The sequence below is a fragment of the Aquarana catesbeiana genome, linkage group LG12 (assembly GCF_042186555.1).
Source record: "Aquarana catesbeiana isolate 2022-GZ linkage group LG12, ASM4218655v1, whole genome shotgun sequence".
NCBI classification, from domain to species: domain Eukaryota; kingdom Metazoa; phylum Chordata; class Amphibia; order Anura; family Ranidae; genus Aquarana; species Aquarana catesbeiana.
The window spans coordinates 33,897,314-33,910,399 of NC_133335.1; the positions used below are offsets into that span (position 1 = coordinate 33,897,314).

The 13,086-nt window shown below is 42.8% G+C and overlaps 1 protein-coding gene across 1 annotated transcript in view; it reads left to right on the top strand.

Annotated features, from left to right (window-relative positions):
- Positions 1-1,055: 1,055 nt before the first annotated feature.
- SYCP2 (synaptonemal complex protein 2) overlaps positions 1,056-13,086 on the top strand; it is a 162,624-nt gene continuing 150,593 nt past the window's right edge. The window contains exons 1-11 of the mRNA XM_073606390.1: positions 1,056-1,107; positions 1,429-1,526; positions 2,398-2,422; positions 2,505-2,590; positions 6,651-6,739; positions 8,211-8,245; positions 9,153-9,295; positions 9,377-9,429; positions 9,563-9,608; positions 9,713-9,808; positions 9,904-9,964. Of these exons, the coding sequence (XP_073462491.1) occupies positions 1,056-1,107; positions 1,429-1,526; positions 2,398-2,422; positions 2,505-2,590; positions 6,651-6,739; positions 8,211-8,245; positions 9,153-9,295; positions 9,377-9,429; positions 9,563-9,608; positions 9,713-9,808; positions 9,904-9,964 (784 nt within the window). The remainder of the gene's footprint in view (positions 1,108-1,428; positions 1,527-2,397; positions 2,423-2,504; positions 2,591-6,650; positions 6,740-8,210; positions 8,246-9,152; positions 9,296-9,376; positions 9,430-9,562; positions 9,609-9,712; positions 9,809-9,903; positions 9,965-13,086) is intronic.

Genomic DNA, 13,086 nt, shown 5'->3' on the forward strand with positions numbered 1-13,086 from the left:
TGGTGTATATTGACAACAGAAATTTCTTGATACAGACTAAATTTTAAAACATTTATTATGTTGCACAATTCTTGGATGTAAGGGCTGTATTTCCTTTTTTAGGCTCTCTTTCTTTTGTTTTCTTCTGTGTGAGAGATCACAGCTCAAATGCTCCAGCAGAATTTATCAGTTTACATGGATGAGACAAACCACTTAAGACTGGCAGGGGTGATTAAAATGATCAGCTTTTATCCATGCAAAACCTTTATCCCAAGGGGAAAAATGGTTTGCTGTAACTGATTATAAAGTGTGAGCTGGAGTTTGGCTTCAATTTGTTTGTGGTTCTAAATCTGCTAATACATTTAACACTACCCCCCCCCCCCCCAGACTGCCACTGTGCCTTCTGTGCTCATTCCTCCAGAGTTGTATCTCACTAATACAGGTGGGGGGGTTATTGGCCAGATCACCAGTTGAAAACAGAGGGGAAAAGCCAAAGAAAAGTGATACAGCCACCACATCTAATAGTTGGTAAGCAGAAATATAATACAATTTTGGGTTTAAAACCGTCTTAACCTCTTGGCGCCAGTAGCACGCAAATATACAACCTTGGTTTCAAAGCGGACGCATATTTGTGTTTATTAGTGCAAATACAGCTGTGCCGAGAGCAGGCACCCTGCTTGCTCCTGGCACAGTTACCAGCGGCTAACGGAACGCTCCCGAACACTGCCAATCACATCGATCACATGATCATAACCCCCCCCCCCAGCAACCTAAACCCCTTAAGGGACTGGGAGGCGCAGGCTCCAAGGGGTTAAAGTAGTAGTAAAGCCTGCTTTTGTGATTTTTACCTAATATTAAGACCTACCTGTAGGTAAAATGAACCGCTTCAAACGTGCACCATTTAGGAGCTATTCACCCTGAATGCAGCCGGTGACGTCATCAGCGCATGCGTTCTGAAGGTCCGGCATACCTTGCCGGACCTTAAGAGCTTTGTGCCAGAACTGAAGGGTCCAGATCATGGCTCTGGCCAATCACATAGCTGGAGCGTGCACACCCGGAAGAAAGCCCAGGGGAAGATGGAATCCCTGCCAGTGGTGACAGCGCGCCGCAGGAAGGCTTCTTTCCAAGGTAAATATTTCATAATATGCTAGTATGCGATGCATACTAGCAAATTATGCAATTGCCTTACAGGTGGGTTCTTTTTTTTTATTTATTTAACCAGCCGCGGTTTACTACCACTTTAAGTAAAAATTATGTTAGGCATCCCTGGCAAATAAATAAATTCACACCATCCAGTTTCCTCTCTGACAGTTATCAGGATCAGGACATAGATATGTTATCTAAGAATAGTTATTATAGAATATAAACATTTTAAGAAAACTGCTTCCTTTTTTGACTTTGTTTTTAATTTGTGTAATGGAAACCCTTTTTCTTTTTTATACATGGTAGTTTGGTTTGAAATGATCAGAGACATTTTGATGTGCGCAGGAGGTGTGAAAAGTGAGCCTTTACTAAATCTGACAGAAGATTACTTTAATGTCATAATGGTAAGGGAGTTTGACTATAGCAGAATACTCACGGCATCATCATACTGTATGTTGCTTTGTAAATGCAAGATATGTGACAGGACTTAGTATCGCTTGAGACTGTGTAGCATTTAGGTCAGCAGTAATGTGGAAACTGTTGGGGGGGGGTATTTACTAAAACTGGAGAGTAAGGATTAAGGATGAGCTCCGGGGAGTTTGCACACTCCATGTGCAGAGCCCGCCAGGAAGTCGGCACGGCACGGCGCTGCACTAATCACAGGCAGTGAGACATTTTCCTAATGTGCGGCTGCAGAGATCGGGAAATGTCTCACTGCCTGTGATTAGCGCATTGAACACGCCTGAGCTCATCCTTAATGGGTGGCTATGCCCGTGTTTTCGCACAGGTGTAGTATCAGCGTACACCCATCTGAGGGCCATGTTTGTCTAGACGGGGATGCACAGGTGTTTCATGCATCCCTGTGCAGGCAGTCTTTTTATGTCAGTTGGGTTGCAGTGGCTGCATGGACACAGCCGCTGCTCCCAATTTGACAGCTAAGCGTGAGCTCAGGCGTGTTCGCAAGTCCACGTGCCCACGCCCGCCAGGAAGCTTACACTCCGCAGCGCTAATCACAAGCAGTGAGACATTTCCCAATATGTGAAGCCGTGGATCAGGAAAATATCTCACTACCTGTGATTAGCACTGCGGAGTGTCAGCTTCCTGGTGGGCGCAGGCACGTGGACTTGTGAACCCGCCTGAGCTCATCTTTATGAGCTGACAGCCATGCAAGTACGAATGCAGGGCCCCAAACACACACGCTGTTTGCTAACAAAATAAAATTACTGACCATATATTATCTGACTTTTTAATGGCTTTTTTTAATCACATTTTTAGGTTGTGCATGACCACAGTAGTGATGGTGGGTAGGAATTTTCTTACATACAGAATACCAATTTTTTTTGTTATTATTACCTACCTTACTTACCGCTTCTTTTTCACAGGCAAAATTCAGATACTTGAACATTTTATTGTAAGAATTTGTTCCTTAGTATCAGAAGCAGCAATCAATATTTCTATCAAACAAGAGGTACGTAGTCATTTAGCTAGCTTTGAAAATAAAGGTAACTTTTGTAATGAACGTGGTAACTTTTAAAAAGAATGCCTGGTCACATTCAAATTTAAATTTTTTACTAGTCAGAAAATGAAAGGTTTGGTTGGAACAGACAACAACTACATTCTTCCTTTTTAGATGCAAACTCCTCCAGTTTGAGGATATTGAACATTGACCTACAGTATCTCAATTGAACATTGACCTACAGTATCTCACAAAAGTGAGTACACCCCTCACATTTTTGTAAATATTTTATTTTATCTTTTCATGTGACCACACTGAAGAAATTACACTTTGCTACAATGTAAAGTAGTGAGTGTACAGCTTGTATAACAGTGTAAATTTGCTGTCCCCTCAAAATAACTCAACACACAGCCATTAATGTCTAAACTGCTGGCAACAAAAGTAAGTACACCCCTAAGTGAAAATGGCCCAATTAGCCATTTTCCCTCCCCGGTGTCATGTGACTCGTTAGTGTTACAAGGTCTCAGGTGTGAATGGGGAGCAGGTGTGTTAAATTTGGTGTTATCAATCTCACTCTCTCATACTGGTCACTGGAAGTCCAACATGGCAGCTCATGGCAAAGAACTCTCTGACGTTCAGAAAAAAAAGAATTGATCCTCTACATAAAGATGGCCTAAGCTATAAGAAGATTGCCAAGATCCTGAAACTGAGCTGCAGCACGGTGGCCGAGACCATTCTGACAGGACAGGTTCCACTCAGAACAGGCCTCGCTATGGTCGACCAAAGAAGTTGTGTGCACGTGCTCAGCGTCATATCCAGAGGTTGTCTTTGGGAAATAGACTTGTTAGTGCTGCCAGCATTGCTCCAGAGGGGTGGGGGGTCAGCCTGTCAGTGCTCAGAGGATACGCCGCATCAAATTGGTCTGCATGGCTGTCATCTCAGAAGGAAGCCTCTTCTAAAGATGATGCACAAAGCCTGCAAACGGTTTGCTGAAGACAAACAGACTGAGGACATGGATTACTGGAACCATGTCCTGTGGTCTGATGAGACCAAGATAAACTTATTTAGTTCAGATGGTGTCAAGCGTGTGTGGTGGCAACCATGTGAGGAGTACAAAGATAAGTGTGTCTTGCCTACAGTCAAGTATGGTAGTGGGAGTGTCATGGTCTGTGGCTACCTGAGTGCTGCCGGCACTGGGGAGCTACAATTCAATGACCCCAAACACACCTACAAGATGACCACTGCCTTACTAAAGAAGCTGAGGGTAAAGGCGATGGACTGGCCAAGCATGTCTCCAGACCTAAACCCTATTGAGCATCTGTGGGGCATCCTCAAATGGAAGGTGGAGGAGCGCAAGGTCTCTAACATCCACCAGCTCCGTGATGTCATCATGGAGAAGTAGAAGAGGATTCCAGTGGCAACCTGTGAAGCTCTGGTGAACTCCATGCTCAAGAGGGTTAAGGCAGTGCTGGAAAATAATGGTGGCCACACAAAATATTGAAACTTTGGGCCCAATTTGGACATTTTCACGTGTACTCACTTTTGTTGCCAGTGGTTTACACATTAAAACAATTAACCCAAAAAAAACCCCCCTGATCCTGTTCCTTTAAAGCATGTTATATAGCGCAGCACGTGTGCTGTGTCATTTTGGCCCCCTGTAGGCCCTAAAAAACCTGGCTGATCCTGCCTGCCTATATCCTCCCCCCTGCAAACAGACCACGATAATCATGGCTGCTAAGCCCCTGACATCGTGGTCTATTTGCGTGATTCCGTCAGCCGCAGCTCTCCTGTCTGCAGCTCTCTGTGTGTCTGTGGCCTCTGTCTTCCTCTCCCCTCTCTGTTCGTAGCTGCACCCACCCCCCAGCTCCTGCTCCTCTCGTATCTGATCGTAAATCTTCTTATCCCCTCTGTAGCATTAGAATATCTGTCCCTGTGCAATATAAAAACTCAGCCGATCTGTACCTGTGTAAACGGCTCCTGGCGCCCAGCTGATTATCATCTCTCTTTCCTCTCTCCCCCTCCTCCACCAGCTGACGTCAGCAGGACAGCTCGGCCAGGCCCACTTCAGCTCTGAGCTGGAGACACAAGGGAGCTGGCATGTCAGCTGAGTGCTCAGAGTGCAGCTTATACAGGTACAGATCAGCAGTTTTTTTACATTACACAGACACAGGGACAAATGTTATTATGATACAGAGGGGATAACACAATTTTAGTACAGTGGGTTAACAACCACTTTAATGGCTGTGTGTTGCGTTATTTTGAGGTGACAGCAAATTTACACTGTTATACAAGCTGTACACTCACTACTTTACATTGTAGAAAAGTGTCATTTCTTCAGTGTTGTCACATGAAAATGATAGAATAAAATGTTTACAAAAATGTGAGGGGTGTACTCACTTTTGTGAAATACTGTAAATCCAAATACCTTAAACACACTGTTAGCAGGCTTCAGCTTGAAATTTAAGTAAAGCCTTCCAGCAACTTGTTTAAAGTTGCAGCCACCACTCCCATGTCAAATCGCAGCCTATTGCCAGAAACAGCACCATCCGAATCAGTGCGACGCCGACTTTGCGGCACTGCACCGATTTCCAACAGTAGTTCCTGCACTACTTTTGGCGACATTGGGGGCGATTTCAATAGAGCAGCTGAACTTGCGCAATTTCAAACCCGCCTTGAATATGAACGTACACTTAAGCGTTAGTTCACCTTTACAGAAAAACCCTTCCCGACCCTGCGTCCTGGTCTCAGCTGACTGGCAGTAAGTACAGCAATCAGGGCTCTTTCAGCCACTCCACCAGCCTGAGGATTCAAAGTCCTCCTCCTTCTTTCTCTCCTCCATCCTGCGCTTCCAGGACAGACCAAATGGAATTTTTTTTTTATGTAATCTTTATTTTATTTTATATTTTATAAAGAACATACAAACACATAGTCTATACTTAGTCTTTCCATAGAACAGTGCATACTGTACAATATAGACCTAAAAGTTTCGACAAAAACAGAATATAAAACTGAGGGGCAAGGAAGGGAAGGGGAATAAGGGATTAGGTTATCTCCACGCCATTTCAAACCCTCAAAAAGTCACATTAAGTCATAAAGGGTGTCCCGCCCCAGCGGCCCCGGCCTGTTCCTATCTTTCCCACCCCCCATCATACATTGGGGGGGTACGACTCAGCCTCATGGCCATCAGAGACCCGTTGGGTGGATCCCTCAGGAGGGGGGCCACAAGCAGACCAAATGGAATTTAATTGTTTCTAATAACCACATATTCAATAAAATGGAAACGTTTTTTGGGGGGATAGGGACTTTCAGGAAGTCATGGCCTGGTAAGGTCATGTATTTCCATCCCTAGGGATGGAAATGATATCATGATCTGGTAAGGTCATGAATATCCATTCCGTATGCATCAAATTTTAGAATCTAGCTTTCTAATAAAATTCCTTTTTATTCATCAAAGTACTCTTTTGCTGCCAGGTGCTTCATACAAAGTCCCACCCTCCCTGTAATTATACCCTCTTCTTCTAATTATCACATAGACGGCCCTGACCAATCAGAATTCATCTGGCGCCTCCTGGCAGTGCAGTATGGAAAAGAGAGAGGGAGCAGTGAGGAAATGGAGTAGCTGTGAGCCCTGACAGCTGAGGATCGCCAGGGATAAGTACAGCAGGGACCCAGGGATGGGGTGGGAGTCGGGTGTTAGGTCACCCTTACAGGTTTTCCGTAAAGGTGAACTTTAACCTTAAACTGAGGTAAAGGTTGATTTTAAATCTTCAATGAAGTTGCCTGAAGCACGCAATGCTTTGGAAAAATCTTGCTGTAAACACTGTTCTTATACAGGCCAAAGCACATATGAACAAGACCTAAAAGAAAAATGCCATTTTGATTAGAAAACAGAATATTGCTTTAAAATAAGAAATGTCAGAATAAATAAATGTACCTAATATACTTTTACCTTTTTTCCCATGGGGGGCATTTAAATCAAGCTTGTTGTTTATCTAAGATGGTGATGAAGTCGCATTATGGAATCTGTTTGACTGCATCAGTAATGATCACATTAGGATCTTCTCTTTCCTAGGCTATGCGGAAGCTGAATATCATGCTTGACAGCATGCCCCGTGAAACCAGAAGAAAGCTGATTTTGGCTGATGATATGATGGCTATAATGTAATAATTTTCAGCTCACTCAGTCTTTGTTGCATTGTTTTGCTGAATACATGTATGTTGCCACAGTGGCGTCACTAGGGTTGGTGTCACCCCCAACATATTCAATACATGCACCTTTCCCTATGTTTTACACAGTTGATATGGTTGAGGTTGAAAAAAAGACACGGGTATTAACTAGTTCCCGACCACGCTGTAGCTATCTTTTGGCTATAGCGTGGTTGGGAACTAGTTAATACCCATGTCAGGAACTTCCCGCACGCCCCCTTGGGCACACATTGGGTCTTTGTGCCTTGCACACAGCGCATCACAGATCGTGTTAAAGGGCCAATCACCGAGGTCCTTCACCACGTGATTTCTCTGTCCAATCACGGGTGATCACAAATGTAAACATAGCAGGTCTTTGCGGTTTGACACCTCTTCTTCCCTCACACAGAGATTGTGTGTGAGGAAAGCAGAACGGTTCTGTGCCAAACAGTGAGTCAGTAATTTTTTACAGATTTTACACAGTGCCACACAGTCACACTGATTATCAGTGCACCACCATCAGTGCCCTGATTTTAGTGCTGACCCATCAGTGTCCAGCAGTGCTGCCTCATCAGTTCCACTTATCAGTGGAGAGTCATCTGCATTCATCAGTGCTGCCTCCTCACTGTATATCAGTGTAGTATATCAGTGTCGCCTCAGTAGTGCCCATCAGTGCCTTCTCTAGTGCCCATCAGGGCAGGCTCATTAACACCCACAAGAGAAGCCTCATCAGTGCACATCAGTGCAGCCTCATCAGCACCCATAGGTGCCTCCTCATCAGCACCTATCGGAGCAGCCTCATCAGTGCCCATCAGTGATAGGTTATCAGGAAATTAAATGTGTAATTTATTCCCCTAGAATGCCTGAGGGTGCTACATGGATATTGGGCCCCTCATTCGCAAGTATTCCTGTGCAGTGTGTGAGAAATAACTTGTTAAAGGAGAAGTACAACCAAAGCTTGTTTGGCTGTACTTTTCCATTGGATCACAGTTCTGCACTCCTATGACCCATATTCAACTGGTGCACTGATAATGCTGCTCTTGTGGGTGTTAATGAGGCTGCCCTGATGGGCATTACAGAGGTGGCACTGATGGGCACTACTGAGACGGCACTGATATACTACACTGAAGATAAGAGCTCATTGGATTTCTGGAGAATCAATGATAATTTTTTTGTCCAAACATACATTTTAAGGCTCAATGGAACCCTCAGTATTTATAACTGTAGTGCAATCAGGCTGCATATACATAATTATACAGTGGAAAAAATGTACCTCACCTAAACTGAGGACTGCTTCCCTTCAACTGAGAAAAATTTGTTATTTTGTCTCAGGTTGTCTTGCTGGTAGTATGGAATAAAATAATTGTGGTGGTCCTCTTGAGGGCATTGTGACTGCAATTAAACATACAGTCTATGTTAAAAGACTATGTCTGCTGTTTGTTTTTAGGTCTGCTATGGGTAAAAGAATCTTAGATGCAGGAGGTAAGGGTTCCTAAATATTGAATGAAAACTATCAAATATGTTTGGTCTGTGGCTTATTTTATATTGCCTATCATGCTGTGCAGCGAGTGATCAGATTTTTGTTAATTAGCCAAATGTCCTTCTTATCAAGCTTATTTAAAGTGATTTTAAAGGCTCAATGTGTTTACCTTGCCCTCATAGCAAGCTGCTTGCTATTGGGGGCACTGGCTGATGAGGAGGAGCCATGAGCACCTACGGGAGACCCGAAAAGAGGAGGATTGGGGCTGCTCTGTGCAAAACCATTGCACAAAGCAGGTAATTATAACATGTTTTTTTAATGAACCTTTAGGCCCTTATGTGCACTGGATGTTTTTACATCTGTTCCTAGGGGCATCTGGCGTTGTTTTTTTTTTTTTTTTTTTTCCTGCCTCTAAACTCCCCTGGATGTTAGCTTGTGTCCATGCACGCATAGGCTTTTAGCAGCATTTAGTGGCAGAGGCTTTTAGAGGCAGGAAAAAAACCCAATGCCAGTCCATCCAGGAGCAGCAGAGTTTGGGCAGAAAATAACGCTTGACGCTATTAAAAGCTGCTAAACGCATCTAAACGCAAGGCGCGTTTAGCACTTAAGCATTTCTTCATTTCAGAGGCCAGGAATTTTTTTTTTTTTCTGGCCAATTAAATGAATTAACGGCAAAGAGCTTGATGCTGGTAAAAGCTCCTAAAAGCTTTAGACACTTTTACAAGCACCAGGCTTTATTTTTCTCTGCAAAATTGCTGCTAAATTCTAGGAGAGTTAAATAAATGTCCTGTGTTCATGAGGCCTTAATGTCACTTTAAGCCAATGTTTTGACAAACAATTACTACTGACTACTGCTGCCAGAGATTTTTTTCCATACTAATATACATTGAAGGTGAACCTGTTTTACAGATTATGATCTACAAGTGGCAATTACAGAAGCTTTGTTCAGAATGACATTGGAGGCCCAGAGAGTGGAGCTAGCCAACCATTGGTTTCCTATGGAGTTTGTCTCTAACGCATTTAAAAAAATAAAGGCTTCAGAGTTTGAAACCGTATGTTTTACTGCTTATTTACACTTAAAAGCACTCTTATAAGTTCCCTCCTTGTTATTTATTTTGTTTGTATTTACTCAGGATTGTAGAAAATTCCTCAATCTGGTGAATGGTATGTTGGGTGACAAGCGAAGGTAACATTTTTACACATATATATATTTAAATATACATTTTTTTTATTTTTTTTTATACAGGTCATGTTTCACACACTGAAAAGGTTTCTAGTGACTAGTATTAGTTAAAATGGCATTTTTTTTCTTCTTTCAGAGTTTTTACCTTTCCTTGTCTTGCTGCACACCTGGAAAATCACAAGGTATTTTATTACTATTGCAAAAAGACATTTTGACATTTCAAATTGACTAAAAGTGAAAAGTGATGTACAGTATGTATAATACTTTTAATAATGACATTTTACAGCTCCAGACACCATCTGATGAAAAGCTGGAAGAGTTCTGGATTGATTTTAATGTTGGGACGGAAAGCCTTTCCTTCTACGTTTCTACAGATGATGAGGTGTGATGTATTAATTTATTGACCTAATAACATTACAACTATTCTCTTCATAGTTTGCATGTGTGTATTGATTATTATATTACCTATCATATCAGGATCATCAGTGGGAGACGGTGTGTGTAACAGAGAATGAAGTGGCTTTGTACAATATTGAAGGTACTGCCTCTTACAATAGTGATAAAGGACCAGTTTACCTAAAACAAACATTGAAGAAAACACCATACCTGCAAGGAAAAAAAATGTGATGCAATGTATTTAGTGTATGCTTAGTGTAACTTTAGTGTAACTTTGCTGTAAGAGTTATTGTCCTACTTCAGCTGCCATTCTTAAAATGAACCCGTGCTTTGCCCACGCAGAGAAAAGCAATAGGTTCACTCTAACCTAGCCCCCCCCCAGCAGCATTTTTTAGCCGCAGGAGCAAAGAAATCGCTCTGTGTAAGTGCTGCAATGCTGTAACATGTAGTAAGTCTTATGCTCCTCCATACTAGGGAGTACTGGAGTACTGGCTATTTCGTTTGGCTCCTGGCACTGAACGGTATGCCGGGGAGTTCAGGAAAGGTACCTATGTGCTGGGGAGGGGTTAGAGAAAACCCATTACTTTACTTTAAATGGGGAAAAAATGTTTTTGCTTTAAGAGGCTTACTGCTAGCCCCTGCCACTATTCTTTGGAACTTTCAGGGGGGAGGTCTGTAATGGGTTTGAAAATATATCTCTCTACTTTCTTTCACTTTAAACCTTTTTAGTTTTGATAAGTTCTGCTGTACTAAAAAACTATGCTGTAACTTAACAATGACTTTGAACAGTTGGCACCACAAGGTACTTCTACATGTCTCAGACGTTTCTGCAAACCTCTTCTCATTGGCACAATTATTTCCCAATGCCCTACACAAAATGGCAGTTTTGTGAAAGTCAATATTTGCATAGGTTTAGGCAATCTCCTGTGTGACAGCACTTAGGCCTTACTATAGGCACCCCAGCCATCGAATACTACATTTTAACTACTCTCTGATACTTGAAAGATCGGGGTATTGATAGAGGCTGAAGGTAAACCTTTGAGCAGAATGCTGTAGGCATGTTCTTGCACATTATGGTGCTGAGTGCCCAGAGTCATTGTTAACACTTGTTAAGTACTGGTTTGCTTTAAAGTGATATTTTTTACTTGGAACATATTTTGCATTGGTATTGCAGTACTTTGTGACTTCCTATTTTAACAGAACTTCCCTTGCAAATTTTTGTTATTGTTTCATTAACTATTGAAAACACTTACTGTAACATTTAACTCTTGAGATTTGTAGCTTAGCCAATACCGGGACCTTTCAGTGGCTCAATGCACTTCTTTGACAACACTGGAGGGAAATTACTAAAACTGGAGCAGACAGAATATGTAGCAGCTGTGCATAATAACCAATATAGCCTCAGCTTGTTCAGTTAAACTTTGAAAAGGAAAGCTAAAAGCTGAATTGTTGACCAGCCCAGCTGCTACAGGCTCTGACTGTCACAGTGTTAGTAAGTTTATCTCATTGTGTCTCTTATCCCAGTTGTTTTCTTACATTGTCACTGCTGTCCAATCGGAGACTACAAGCTGTTGTGCCTCCGCACATTACCCAGGAATGGGCCACTTTTGTCACCCTCAGGAAATTTTGCTCTGTGAAATCACATGCAGAAGTTGCTGTGGCTGCAAAAAAGCTACAGAAGATCAGCAGTGCTCATGTGCAACAAAGATTGAAAAACGGCGAAAACAAAATGTTACTAAAGAAAAACATGACAGTTGTTTTTACTTTCAGTCTTTTTTATTAAAGAAAGTCAGGGTACAAAATTTTCTTTTAACAAAGAAATCACAGAGGCCAGAGCCCCGTTCAAAATCCTGCATAAACATGGTGTTAGCATCAACATAACTATAATGGGGAAATAACAGGCACATACGCACTTGTGTCACGTAGCAAATAAACATATAAACTCTAAAACAAACAGAGTGGCTTAGAAGGTCATCCAAACCTGTTGACAGGGTGCACATATAAAGCGTAAAAACGGGGTCTAGCCCCAATCATTAGAGCAAACAACCCAAAAATTGAAAGGGAAGAAAGAAAAAGAGAAGAGAAATGAGGGACTTAGTTGAAGTAGGTCGAAAAGGGAGAAGACACAGAATAAAGAAGAGAAAACCCAGAGAGTAGAGCCGGCAGGGTTATGTCGACCAATGACGTCCTGAGCAGGATGGAAAAATTCCCCTACAGTTCTATATTGACATGACTGGCCCATAGCTCCCATACCTTCCCTAACCGAGGTACGGAGTCATTAAGCTTGCTTGCAAGGTGCTCATTGAGCATAATCCCTGAAACCTTGCACCTGAACATAGCAATATGAACTTTTCCAAGATCAGTCTATGGTAAGTTTGGCAGCTAACATAAAATGAATCAACTTTTGTTTGGAGCGAGATATATCGTCAGCCTTTTCATTTAGTAGAGCAATACGGTCTAATTGTGGAACAGGTGTTTCTGTGACCTTCTGTATTAACACAAACACCTTGTTCCAGAAACCCTGGATTCTGGGGCATTCCCACCAAATATTAAACATGGTTCCTAGAGAGTGGCAGCCCTGGATACAGGAGGGCGAGGAGGTTGGGAATAGCTTTACAAGACATGCCAAGACCATGTACCATCTAGTGAGGACCTTAAAGCGGAGGTTCACACAAAAATTGAACCTCCGCTTTTCTGAACCCCCCCCCCCCCCCTCCCGTGTCACATTTGGCACCTTTCAGGGGGGAGGGGGGTGCAGATACCTGTCTAAGAAAGGTATTTGCACCCACTTCCGGCATAGACTCCCACGGGAGTCTACGCCCCCTCCTGTCCCCACCGCGCTGTCTGCTGGAACACACACGTGTCCCAGAGACAGTGGGGACCAGTTAGGAAGCACAGCGCGACTCGCGCATGGGCAGTAGGGAACCAGGAAGTGAAGCCGCAGCGCTTCACTTCCTGATTCCCTTACAGAGAATGGCGGCGGCAGCACCCGAGGAGCGAGGGACGATTCGGTCTCGGGTGCTGACATCACTGGACCCTGGGACAGGTGAGTGTCCTTATTTTAAAAGTCAGCAGCTGCAGTATTTGTAGCTGCTGACTTTTACATTTTTTTTTTTTTGCGGGACTTCCTCTTTAACACTTGTCTCCACTAAAGAGGCATTCAGTATACCTTTGTAGGCAGAATAAAAGAAGGAATGGCAGTGGTCTAGTTCTTAGAAGCTAAATCCAAATCCCATGCTTGTATTTAAGGTCATTTTACAATGG